The 14,132-nt window shown below is 38.0% G+C and overlaps 1 protein-coding gene across 1 annotated transcript in view; it reads right to left on the reverse strand.

The window, feature by feature from the left end:
- Window positions 1-14,132, reverse strand: part of ttn.2 (titin, tandem duplicate 2) — a 223,407-nt gene that overhangs the window by 197,993 nt on the left and 11,282 nt on the right. Inside the window, exons 9-25 of the mRNA XM_079277290.1 lie at window positions 13,150-13,374; window positions 12,973-13,059; window positions 12,108-12,326; window positions 11,775-11,834; window positions 10,548-10,806; window positions 9,789-9,858; window positions 5,912-6,109; window positions 5,513-5,655; window positions 5,270-5,421; window positions 4,305-4,532; window positions 3,630-3,871; window positions 3,317-3,549; window positions 3,060-3,224; window positions 2,734-2,902; window positions 939-2,635; window positions 564-845; window positions 215-481 (exon numbers count right to left, since the gene is read on the reverse strand). Of these exons, the coding sequence (XP_079133416.1) occupies window positions 215-481; window positions 564-845; window positions 939-2,635; window positions 2,734-2,902; window positions 3,060-3,224; window positions 3,317-3,549; window positions 3,630-3,871; window positions 4,305-4,532; window positions 5,270-5,421; window positions 5,513-5,655; window positions 5,912-6,109; window positions 9,789-9,858; window positions 10,548-10,806; window positions 11,775-11,834; window positions 12,108-12,326; window positions 12,973-13,059; window positions 13,150-13,374 (4,696 nt within the window). The remainder of the gene's footprint in view (window positions 1-214; window positions 482-563; window positions 846-938; window positions 2,636-2,733; window positions 2,903-3,059; window positions 3,225-3,316; window positions 3,550-3,629; window positions 3,872-4,304; window positions 4,533-5,269; window positions 5,422-5,512; window positions 5,656-5,911; window positions 6,110-9,788; window positions 9,859-10,547; window positions 10,807-11,774; window positions 11,835-12,107; window positions 12,327-12,972; window positions 13,060-13,149; window positions 13,375-14,132) is intronic.

Below are 14,132 nucleotides of genomic sequence, written 5' to 3' on the forward strand. Positions count from 1 at the left end.
TAAGAAAGCCTCAATTAGAGAACTTCGAAAGCAATTTCAAGCAATTCATTTTAATAATTTATATTAAAAAGTAATGTATGCTGGTATTCGGAGAATCCATAAATTGGTCCTGAGAAACCCTGAGAATAGCATTAGAAGACAAATAACAAACTCATCATCACTGTGGGCAAAGACACTTCGCTCCACATACTTTATACTCTGTAAAGTTTCTTACGTTTCATCTTCAGTGAGGCGCTGGTCTTAAGGTCTCCACATACGAAGGTATATTTCCCCTGGTCTACTTTCCTGACGTCCCTGATGGACAGGGTTTGTCTTCCTCTGCGGGAGGACATGATGTATTTATTGCTGGGAGACAGCTCCTTGTCTCCGAAGAACCAGCTGCCCTCAGCGTCCTCACGAGACAGTTCAACCTCAAACTCTCCAGAGTAAGTCTCTGGCACCTCAATGTTCTCCATGTGTTTGATGAGCTCCAGGGCAGCACCTGGGTAAGGAACCATACCAAGAACCGTTATCTACCAATCTACCCAAACAAGACCAAAGGGAACTGTGGATGGAAACATTACCTTCGACATGGAGCCTCGCACTCGTCCTGATGCTCTCGTCGTCTACGATCACACAAGAGTATTCGGCATCATCCCTCATTTCAATTATCAACACAGACAGGAAGTGGACCTTTCTGTCTGAGTGCATTCTGTATTTGTCTCCGGAGAAGATCTCCATGTTGTTCTTGAGCCATTTGACTTTGATGAAAGGTTCGTTGGTTTCGCACTCAAAAGTCACCATGGTGTCCTTTTCATTTGCACTGGTATCCATTAAGTTTTGGATAAAGCTGATTGCTGTCTTGGCTGCAATGAAAAAATATGAAGTGAGACTTTGACATAAATTAGGACAGAGACAATGACAATTTGCCTGATGGATTCGGTGTAAAATGTCTTTACCTTGCACAAGCAGGAAGGCGTGGCTGGAGGCCTCCCCAGCGACATTCATGGCTTTGACCATGATGCTAGCAGAGTCCTCTGCTGTCACATCTCTGATCACCAGTTCACACACATGATCTTCAGGCCAGTACCAGTAAATGCGGTCAGACTTTTCCACTAGAATGCCGTTCTTGAACCACTGGCACTCCGGTTCTGGTCTGCCGACGACTCTGACTCGGAAATGAACCTCATCCAGCGGAGTGACTGTCTTGCTTGTGATGCGTTCCAGGATCCTGGGTGCTTCCATGCTGGGGGAGAGCTGGAACCTCTCTGGTTTGATTGTGGGGATGGTGAGTTTGCCTTGTTCCTCCATCAGCTTCCTCTCAGCTTCTTCTTTCTCTTTCAAGCGATGAAGCAGATCGTCCTTAGTCTTCTTCAGCAGATCCTCGTAGGAGTCGTCCCTCCTGCGAGACTTGAACTCCACAGCAGAGATGGACTCGTAGAAACCTTCCTCGGTCCTGCGCTTGAACTTGCTCTTCAGTTCGTCTGACTCCTCTGAGGTCTTCTCGTGAACAACTCTCTGTGTCTTACGCAGCTTAACAACCTCCCTGTCCTGCGCGGACTCGCCGGGTACGTCGACCTTCACAACATCAAATCCGATTCTGCCGGGGTCATTTGAAGCCTCTGCGGCCTTCTGTTCTGGGGCGCGACGCAGCACAGATCTAAAGTCCTCTTTCTGTTGGATCTCCAGCTTCACAGTGTGCTCGGTTGTGCCGAGAGGATTGTCTGCAACCAGCCTGACTTCTCCGGAGTCGTAGGACTTGACGTCGACGATCTCCAAGTAGTAAATACCATCATAACGCAGTCTGTATCTCTTGCTCTTGCGGATCAGTTGTCCGTTCAGGTACCAGTTAACCTTGGGTAATGGATAACCGGTCACTCTGCAGCGGAATCGCGCAATGTCGCCTTCGAGCACTCTGGCTGGTTCAGGAAGGAGGACGATATCAGGTTTGGTCTTTTCAAATTCGTCATCAGTGGTGACTCCTGAAGGTCCTCCCTCATGAGCCATGCGTTCAATCTCTTCCATTCTGTGCAATCCCTTCCTGCCTTCAGGGAGCTGACTCTCCTCAACAAGACCTTTCTCGTCCTTGACGATCAGAGTGGCCGAGGTTTGGTCGATTCCGAACTTGTTCGTGGCTCTGCAGGTGACGACGCCGCTGTCTCTGGCGTAAGCGGATTCATAGTCGAGACTGCAGTAGCCAAATTCACTGACCATGCGCAACCTGTTAGCAGCTTCCAGGGGTTTGCCGTCGTGCAGCCACTCCACCATCATGTTGGGGTCACCGATAGGGGTCAGTCTGCACTCAAAGTGAGCCGGACCAAAACGCTTCATTCTGATGGAAGTCAGCTTCTTCTTGAACTGTGGTTTCTGTTGCTTCTCTTTGTCGTAAAGGTCGCCCTCCTCCCACTGCTCTTGACCATATCGCAGATGAAGGGGCTCCAACTCGGGAGGGGCGATCTCCTTGGCTTTGTAGGTTCCTTTGGTGATAATGAGCTTCCTCTCAGTGTGAGGAGCAGTGAAGTCAACCTCAACGTTGACTCTGCAGCGAGTGGTGTCCCTGCCAGCCTTGTTGATGGCTGTAGCTGTGTACCAGGCGCTGTCTGAGCCCGAAGAAGATGGGATCTGGAATTTGGCCTCTCCTTTAGTTCCGTCAATCCTGAAATGCATAATTCAGATATATTGATAAGCACAAACTACTCGTTCTACAAACCTGTGTCAAAGGATTACGAAATAGACTGAATTAAAGATACGTACTTGATTTGTGGGTGCTTGTGTGGGGTGATAATATCACTGTTTTTCAGCCAGACGATGTCAGGCAGAGGGTTTCCAATGGCTTTGACAGCCAGTTCAACCAGAGTGCCCTGTTTTACAGTGATGTTCTTCAGCTTCTCAATGAACTGAGGGCGCGTCAGGCTTTCTCGAGCTGTGGACAGTGAAATACAATGCCGAGCAAGACAGAATTTAATAATGGAATACATTTTGTTTTAATGAATGCAAGAGCTGTCTGGTGAATACAATCCAAAGACCAGGGTCTGATCATGGCAATGACATACTCAACAGATCATCCCACACAGACATACCGTCAACAGTAAGAGTTACAGAGACTGAAGTCCGTCCAGCTCTGTTCTGAGCGACGACTGTCCACTCTCCAGAGTCTTGTGGCAAGGCCGGGACGATGATCAAGGACTGGACACCGTCCTCTTTGACCACTATCTTGTGGGTGTAGTCATTAACCACTTGTTGTCCTGAGGAGGCGATGTACGGATGTTGGTTATTGTGAGGACAACAAATCTCATGCAAGAACACTTTAATGAGGGAGTACTAGTTTTTTACTCACCATTGTGGAACCAGTATGTGTCGGGCATCGGTCTGCCTACGATCTTCAGGTCGAATCTGGCAGTTTGCCCCTCAGAGCATTTACATGAGGAAGGTTTCAGGACAAAAACAGGCTTGTACAGTCTTTCCAGCTGAGCCTCGTCCGTCTCGTCGAGTCGGCGGGCCGGAGAACGTCCGGGAGAACGACTGGAAGAACGTCCGGGTGAGCGGCTCAGAGAACGAGGAGAAGTGGATCTGAGAAAGCAGCAGAGTCGTCAGTATCGAGGTCAATCGTTAATCACCGGGGAGCCTCCAGACTGACATGTGATCCTCACCTGATCCTCTGCATCGCTGGCTGTGGCGTGTATCTCTGAGGGGTCACAGCTCCGGACGGCTCCACGTAGAGCTTCCCAGAGCTGACGGCGTTTCCCTTCATGTTGGAGGCGAAGGCGGTGTATACGCCCTCATCCTCCGGTAGCACCACGGGCAGACGGAGGCTGGCTCGTCCGTCCTGAAGAACCTCCATCTGGTAACGTCCACCAGGTCTGATACGCTGGCCGTCTTTGTACCAAGCAATCTAGGAGAAGACAGAAGATCATTGCATCCACCAATATAACTTCAAAATGGGTTTTCAAGCTTTCTCTGGTAAAACTATCTCTAATAAAGAAAGAAACCGCTGCATGCAAATACCTTATTACACTGACATCTATTAGAGGCTTTAAGACCCCAAAGTCAGTTACCCCTAGAGCCAACTCTACGCTACTGTTATTCTGCTGCATCAACGTTTATAACACACCATGAATATGATACATTAGGTCTTGCCCATTCGCCACAAGGTGTATGAATTTAAAACGCTGCTAGTTTTCTGCCTGAGTCAAACTTTAAATATAAAGAAATCCCCATCGTAAAAACCTCAGTAATATCTATCAGACCTTTTCCCAGCTTTGCTCTGGACGGGAGTAAGTTACATTTTAATCTTTGTACATGTAAAAAGATTATAAATTCAGTACCTTTGGCAGAGGAATTCCACCCATCTTGCAGTGGAAAGTGACGCCCATTCCGTCCATGATCCTGTAGTTTTTGACGGGCGTGTCGAAGGCCGGCTGCACCGCCTCCTCCTCCGCCACCGTCACAGTCAGCTCTCCGTCCTCGATCACCAGCTCTCTGTAGGAGATCATCATGATGCGGAGCTCCACCTCCTGGATGATCCTCTCTTCAAACGCTGAAATCATAAATTCCTGCAAAAAAAAAGGTTTGTAAGGTGTTGACATCAAATCCAAACTGAGACTTTGAATCTGTTTCACTGTTTGATGGTAATGTAGTGTTTAATAGGCTACAACACACGCAAACAAGCTCATTAAAAAATGCTTTAAAGTTTAAATATCTTGGATTTTCATACAGTTTATACATTTACAGATGATGTAGCAGCACTGCTCTCACAAGCTAAAAGCACAACGGTCTGCATTTCTTAAGATTTGCTGACTCGTGCAAGTTTGAATAATGTTTATAAAAATGATTTTTTATTGAGACTAGAGTTGATTTCTCCTCAAAAAAGAAAAGAAAAATAACTTTAAAAAAAACTAAACGATGACAAAATGTGACAATTCTTGAAAGGAAACATTTGAAAGATTTATGGACTAAATTCAGCTCAGAATTAAACAGGAAACAGCAACAAAACAGCTGGAAGAAACCACGAACACAAGGGAAACGAACGTTAACGTGACTTTCAGTCGTCTCTCTGATCTATAAACTCTTTAAACATCTAAATCTTCCTCTCAACATTACTGTAGTGAGAACAGTGTTTTAGTGAATTAGTCCACTCACAATGATTAGAAGACATGGAAATTAAATCTGTAAATCTGTTTCTGTTGTCAATGAAATGATTCAAATAAGACAAAAACTAAATTAAAGTTGTATCTAACTGACGAGAATAATGAAACAGTTTCTCTTGATGTGAAATAAACAAAGTCGTTACTGTTTCTGAGACGAAGCTCATCGGGGTCGTCACCCTCCGCTGCTCCAGCTCGTATTGACTCACGACCACAGACGGGTCCTGGACCACCGTCGTCGTCGTCACTTCGGTTTTGTACGTCACGTCATGTTGCTTCATGTAAGCTTCGTATTCCTCTGTAAACAGAGACGCAGTCACGCTGTGAGACATTCAGTCCAACATGCCTTCTTTAAAGGTTTTATAAAGAAACCAAAGGATGTTGGTTACCCTCCTCCAGCAGGTTGGCGGAGGCTGACGCTTCTCCGTGTGGATTCTTCACCAAGATGGAGTATTCTCCGGCATCGTCAGCAAACGTCATGGAGATCTCCAGTCTACATTCTCCAGTCTCTTTCTTGTAGGTGACTTTGTATCTGATGGCATAAAAAAGCAACAGTTATCTATTGTGATCCGTCAACATGAAAATCAGAGAAGATCAGAAAGAGAAAGATCAGTATCTGACAGAAAACTAGAATTACTATAGATATAGTATATATAGAAGTACTATATATACCTCTGAGATGTAGTACAGTAAAAAGTATGAAGTGGCATCAAATGGAAATACTCCAGTGAAGAATAAGTACTTAGTGTTTTTGAGAAAAGGGGGCGGGTGTGAACCTGAACCGGTACCTGTATCCAGTGGTGAGCGGTACGCCACTCTTTTTCCAGATGATGTGAGGTCTGGGGTTTCCTCCGACTTGACACTCGATGAAGACGCCTCCTCCCTCCACCAGCTTCTGAGCGCTGGGCTTCCTGATGAAGAACGGAGCGGCGGACTCTCCTGAACTCACCTCCACCACCGTCTGCTGCTTTAACTCCAGCACAAGGCTGAGGGAGACATGTATGTGATATACATTTATATTACGGATATTACATTTATATTAGGTATGTTACATTTATATTAGGTATGTTTCATTTGTATTACGTATGTTTCATTTATATTACGTATATTACATTTATATGACGTATATTACATTTATATTACGTATGTTACATTTATATTACGTATATTACATTTATATTACGTATATTACATTTATATGACGTATATTACATTTATATTACGTATGTTACATTTATATTACGTATATTACATTTATATTACGTATATTACATTTATATTACAGATATTACATTTATATTACGTATATTACATTTATATTACGTATATTACATTTATATTACAGATATTACATTTATATTATGTATGTTTCATTTATATTACGTATATTACATTTATATTACGTATATTACTTTATATTACGTATGTTACATTTATTTATGTATGTTTCATTTATATTACGTATGTTTCATTTATATTACGTATATTACATTTATATTACAGATATTACATTTATATTACGTATATTACATTTATATTACGTATGTTACATTTATATTACGTATGTTTCATTTATATTACGTATGTTTCATTTATATTACGTATATTACATTTATATTACAGATATTACATTTATATTACGTATATTACATTTATATTACGTATGTTACATTTTTATTACGTATGTTTCATTTATATTACGTATGTTTAATTTATATTACGTATATTACATTTATATTATAGATATTACATTTATATTACGTATATTACATTTATATTACAGATATTACATTTATATTATGTATGTTTCATTTATATTACGTATATTACATTTATATTACGTATATTACTTTATATTACGTATGTTACATTTATATTATGTATGTTTCATTTATATTACGTATGTTTCATTTATATTACGTATATTACATTTATATTACAGATATTACATTTATATTACCTATATTACATTTATATTACGTATGTTACATTTATATTACGTATGTTTCATTTATATTACGTATGTTTCATTTATATTACGTATATTACATTTATATTACGTATGTTTCATTTATATTACGTATGTTACATTTATATTACGTAAGTTACATTTATATTACATATGTTTCATTTATATTACGTATGTTTCATTTATATTACAGATATTACATTATATTAGGTATGTTACATTTATATTAGGTATGTTACATTTATATTACGTATATTACATTTATATTACGTATATTACATTTATATTACGTATATTACATTTATATTATGTATGTTACATTTATATTACGTATGTTTCATTTATATTACAGATATTACATTTATATTACGTATATTACATTTATATTACGTATATTACATTTATATTACGTATATTACATTTATATTACGTATGTTTCATTTATATTACGTATGTTTCATTTATATTACGTATATTACATTTATATTATAGATATTACATTTATATTACGTATATTACATTTATATTACAGATATTACATTGATATTACGGATATTACATTTATATTAGTTATATTACATTTATATTACGTAAGTTACATTTATATTAGGTATGTTTCATTTATATTACGTATGTTTAATTTATATTAGGTATGTTTCATTTATATTACGTATGTTTCATTTATATTACGTATGTTTCATATATATTACGTGCATTACATTTATATTACAGATATTACATTTATATTACGTATATTACATTTATTTTACATATATTACATTCATATGACGTATATTATATTTATATTACGTATGTTACATTTATATTAGGTAGGTTTCATTTATATTACGTATGTTTCATTTATATTACGTATATTACATTTATATTACGTATATTACATTTATATTATGTATGTTTCATTGATATTACGTATGTTTCATTTATATTACGTATATTACATTTATATTATGTAGGTTTCATTTATATTACGTATGTTTCATTTATATTACGTATGTTTCATTTATATTACGTATGTTTCATTTATATTACGTATATTACATTTATATTACGTATATTACATTTATATTACGTATGTTTCATTGATATTACGTATGTTTCATTTATATTACGTATGTTTCATTTATATTACGTATGTTTCATTGATATTACCTATGTTTCATTGATATTACGTATGTTTCATTTATATTACGTATGTTTAATTTATATTACGTATGTTTCATTTATATTACGTATATTACATTTATATTATAGATATTACATTTATATTACGTATATTACATTTATATTACAGATATTACATTTATATTACGGATATTACATTTATATTAGTTATATTACATTTATATTAGGTATGTTACATTTATATTACGTATGTTTCATTTATATTAGGTATGTTTCATTTATATTACGTATGTTTAATTTATATTGGGTATGTTTCATTTATATTACGTATGTTTCATTTATATTACGTATGTTTCATATATATTACGTGTATTACATTTATATTACAGATATTACATTTATATTACGTATATTACATTTATTTTACATATATTACATTCATATGACGTATATTATATTTATATTACGTATGTTACATTTATATTAGGTAGGTTTCATTTATATTACGTATGTTTCATTTATATTACGTATATTACATTTATATTACGTATATTACATTTATATTATGTATGTTTCATTGATATTACGTATGTTTCATTTATATTACGTATATTACATTTATATTATGTAGGTTTCATTTATATTACGTATGTTTCATTTATATTAGGTATGTTTAATTTATATTACGTATATTACATTTATATTACGTATATTACATTTATATTACGTATGTTTCATTGATATTACGTATGTTTCATTTATATTACGTATGTTTCATTTATATTACGTATGTTTCATTGATATTACGTATGTTTCATTGATATTACGTATGTTTCATTTATATTACGTATGTTTCATTTATATTACATATGTTTCATTTATATTACGTATATTACATTTATATTATAGATATTACATTTATATTACGTATATTACATTTATATTACAGATATTACATTTATATTACGGATATTACATTTATATTAGTTATATTACATTTATATTAGGTATGTTACATTTATATTACGTATGTTTCATTTATATTAGGTATGTTTCATTTATATTACGTATGTTTAATTTATATTGGGTATGTTTCATTTATATTACGTATGTTTCATATATATTACGTGTATTACATTTATATTACAGATATTACATTTATATTACGTATATTACATTTATTTTACATATATTACATTCATATGACGTATATTACATTTATATTATGTATGTTACATTTATATTAGGTATGTTTCATTTATATTACGTATGTTACATTTATATTAGGTATGTTTCATTTATATTACGTATGTTTCATTTATATTACGTATGTTTCATTCATATTACGTATGTTTCATACATATTACGTATGTTACATTTATATTACGTATATTACATTTATATTACATTTATATTACGTATGTTTCATTTATATTACGTATGTTACATTTATATTACGTATATTACATTTATATTACATTTATATTACGTATGTTTCATTTATATATATGTATATATAAATATATATATTATGTCAGACTTTCACTACTCACCTTTTCTCCTGAGCGACTCCGGTTTGAGTGACGGTCATCGTTTCCTCTCTGCTCTGAATCTCCTCCGACACTAAACAGAGAAAACAAGCTGTGTGAGGAAAATATCTACAGTTTATGACTTTTAACGCAGGCATTACTTTAAATGTATCTCTAAAATCAACAGAATAATCGATTTGAATCAGTTTCACTCTTTGATGGTAATGCAGTGTTTCTGTTTAAAAGGCTACAAAAGGAACATGCAAACAATCTCAAAATAACTATTTAAAGTATGAATATCTTGGATTTTTTATGCAGTTTATATATATATATACAGTGGCGGTTGGTGGAAAATGTTCTAGTATGATTTAATGCAAACAAATTAAGGTATCAAACATGCATTACTACTTTGCAGTTAAATATTTAACATTTATTCCAACACGAAAAAAAGCAGTAAATAACACTGATGAACACGTCAGGACATCTTATTTTTGTCACCCTCACAGGGAATTCAGTATAATATATATATACAGTATAATATATATATATATATATATATATATATATACACTTCCGTCAACGTGACTTTCAGTCGTCTATAGTGAGAACACATGGAAATTAAAATTGCGCAATCAAAAAAAAACTAAAATTAAATAAACATTTTTTTGTTTGTGTTGACATAAATTACTAAAATAAGAGAAAAACAAAATTAAAGTTGTATCTAAGTGAGTAATGAATCAGTTTCTCTTGATGTACTTGTTAAAAGTCCAAACTAAAAGTCACCTTTGACCAGCAGGTAGCAGGAGGTGCTGACGGTTCCTGACTCGCTGGTGGCGGTGCAGGTAAAGCGTCCGCTGTCTTCGGCGAATGCCTCGCGGATCACCAGCCGGGCAAAGCCGCTCACGTAGCTGATCTGGAAGTCGATGGATGTCTCGATCTTGTAGTCCTCTCTGAACCACAGGATGCCCGGAGCTGGGTGGCCGCTGATCTGACACTCCAGGGTCACCGACTCGCCCTCCGTCACCGTCACGTTCTTCAGGCCCTGAACAGAGAAACACAGACCATCAGAGACCTTTATACGCTCTCATACGTCTTCATATGTCTTCTCAAGACTTCATCCGTCTTCCTAAGACTTCTTAAGACTTCATGCGTCTTCTTAAGACTTCATCCGTCTTCCTAAGACTTCGTTAGACTTCATGCGTCTTCCTAAGACTTTTTTAGACTTCATGCGTCTTCCTATGTCTTCTTCAGACTTCATCCGTCTTCCAAAGATTTCTTTAGACTTCATGCATCTTCCTAAGACTTCTTTACACTTCATGCGTCTTCCTATGTCTTCTTAAGACTTCATCCGTCTTCCAAAGATTTCTTTAGACTTCATGCATCTTCCTAAGACTTCTTTACACTTCATGCGTCTTCCTATGTCTTCTTAAGACTTCATCCGTCTTCCAAAGATTTCTTTAGACTTCATGCATCTTCCTAAGACTTCTTTACACTTCATGCGTCTTCCTATGTCTTCTTAAGACTTCATCCGTCTTCCTTAGACTTCTTTAGACTTCATGCGTCTTCCTAAGACTTTTTTAGACTTCATGCGTCTTCCTATGTCTTCTTAAGACTTCATCCGTCTTCCTATGTCTTCTTCAGACTTCATCCGTCTTCCAAAGATTTCTTTAGACTTCATGCATCTTCCTAAGACTTCTTTACACTTCATGCGTCTTCCTATGTCTTCTTAAGACTTCATCCGTCTTCCTTAGACTTCTTTAGACTTCATGCGTCTTCCTAAGACTTCTTAAGACTTCATGCGTCTCTTGCACCTTTAAACACCTTCAGAACGTCTTTAGTTCTGAAGGTATTCGGTCATAAACCGAAGTATCAGACACATAAACTGTTCGGAGCCAAATGTCTGACCGACATCCATCAGCATCCTCAGAGCCAAGAGATACCTCATTACACGTCTTTCATTTATTATAGTGGTTACTTTCTTTTGAAAGGAAAGAAACAGGAAGTACTCACAGCAATAAGAGTGGGAGGAACAACGGGCTCCTGCGCTCTGGAGGGAACAGCAGCTGCCTCCTGAAGACAAAAACAACAACAGGAGTCAAAGTCAGAAAAAGAGGAGGAGCTTATCAGCGGGGGAGTTCTGTGAGGATGGAGGGGGGTGAAGCCGTTAGGACAGATAAAAACCCTGCTGAGGGGACAGAGGGATGGAGACAGGAAGAGGATGAGGAGGATTCGTCATGAGGCGGATGATGAAGGGCAGCGTGTGTTTGGTGAAGAGGGTTGAACGCAGGTGACGGTCCACACAGGGTTAATTTAAGAAGGAAGGTGAAGGTAAGGAGGACCAACCTGAGGCTCCCAGTCCTCAAACTCCTCCTCACTCATTGCGCTCACCACCCGGGACTCAGACTGATATCGGACTTGTCTGAATGGCGGTGGGAGGGGCTTCTCCACCGCCACCGCCCTGCGAGACGGACTGGGAGACTTGACAGGCTTGATGATCTTTCTGTGAGAGGACGAGGACAACTCCTTCTGCAGAGCGGCGATAGCAGAGCCGGCGATGGAAACCTGACCAACGAGAAGCACGTTAACCGACTTCACTAAAAAAGGACTCTCAAGTTCAGAGAAGAAGAAGAAGATGAAAAATAACTAGAAAGAGAAGAAGAATAATATGAACAATAACTAGAAGAGAAGAAGTCCAGCTGAGGACCGGCACAGAGGTCAAGAAGAACAAGAAGTTTATTATTATTTTTTAATAATTTTAAAATTTGATTATACTACATTTATCCCGGTAAGGGGAGATTTGTCTCTGCATGTGACCCATCCCTGTATACAGGGAGCAGTAGGCTGCCTATGACAGGCGCCCGGGGAGCCGCTAGGGGTTCAGTGTGTTGCTCAGGGACACTACGACACGTGACACGGAGAAGAAGAAGAAGAAGAAGAAAGAGAAGAAGACGAAGAAGAAGAAGAAGAAAGAGAAGAAGAAAAAGAAGTTGATATAAAAAACATTTGTTTACGAAGCCGAAGAGAAGACGTTTTTTATCATAACCGTGTCCATTAAATGTGAATCGGGTGAAAACAAACTATAATAAACTATATATTAGACAAGGTGATGATGTAAGGAAGAAGTGGATCACAGCACAGAACACGGTGAAGGCGTGAGGGTTAAAGGTGGAATGAGGAGGTGGAGGTTCTGCTCCTCCTCTCTTCTTACCTCGAGGCTCGGCTCATGTTTGGGGACAGAAACTTTAGAAACGGTGAAATGTGGAACTGGAGACGAGGATTCTGTTGATCCCTGAATCTAAAGTGACCAACAGAGTTCATGCAGCGGTTAACAGAAGTCAGACTCTTATTTCTTTAGACGTCATGTCTGATATCAAGTCCTCCCAACCTGAGAGACCTGGACCCTGAGCTGGTCTGAGGCCACGACGACCAGAGGAGGTTCAGCAGGAAGTGTTTTCAACTCTACAACGCTTTTCTCTTCCTTCATCTTCATCTCTACAGTTTCCTCCTCCTCCTCCTCTTCCTCATCAGCCTGCACGGGCCGGCGGACCCGAGCCAGGTCGACGGCGGCCACCACTAAGGCCACCGCCTCGGCTTTCACCCCTCCCTCAGCCTGGAGACACAAGACCACAGAGCTCAGGACCCCCATGACAGGAGGTCTGGAGACAGACACGCCCACAAAGGACTGGAAGAAGGGTTTAATACATTATAATAAACAATCATCTGTGAGGTCATCCAGTCATGAGGTCATCAAGTCATGAGGTCATCCAGTCATGAGGTTATGAAGTCATCAAGTATCAACTCATCAAGTCATGAGTTCATCAAGTCGAGAGTTCATCAAGTATCAAGTCATGAGTTCATCAAGTCATGAGGTCATCAAGTCATGAGGTCATCAAGTCATGAGTTCATCAAGTATCAAGTCATGAGTTCATCAAGTCATGAGTTCATCAAGTCATGAGGTCATCAAGTCATGAGTTCATCAAGTATCAAGTCATGAGTTCATCAAGTCATGAGGTCATCAAGTCATGAGGTCATCAAGTCATGAGTTCATCAAGTCATGAGGTCATCAAGTCATGAGGTCATCAAGCATCAAGTCATGAGGTCATCAAGTCATGAGTTCATCAAGTCATGAGGTCATCAAGTCATGAGGTCATCAAGTCATGAGTTCATCAAGTCATGAGGTCATCCAGTCATGAGGTCATCAAGTCATGAGTTCATCAAGTCATGAGGTCATCAAGTCATGAGTTCATCAAGTCATGAGGTCATCCAGTCATGAGGTCATCAAGTATCAAGTCATCAAGTCATGAGTCCATCAAGTCATGAGTTCATCAAGTCATGAGGTCATCAAGTCATGAGGTCATCAAGTCATGA

The sequence above is a fragment of the Melanostigma gelatinosum genome (assembly GCF_949748355.1).
Source record: "Melanostigma gelatinosum genome assembly, chromosome: 10".
In the NCBI taxonomy this organism is placed as follows: Eukaryota; Metazoa; Chordata; class Actinopteri; order Perciformes; family Zoarcidae; genus Melanostigma; species Melanostigma gelatinosum.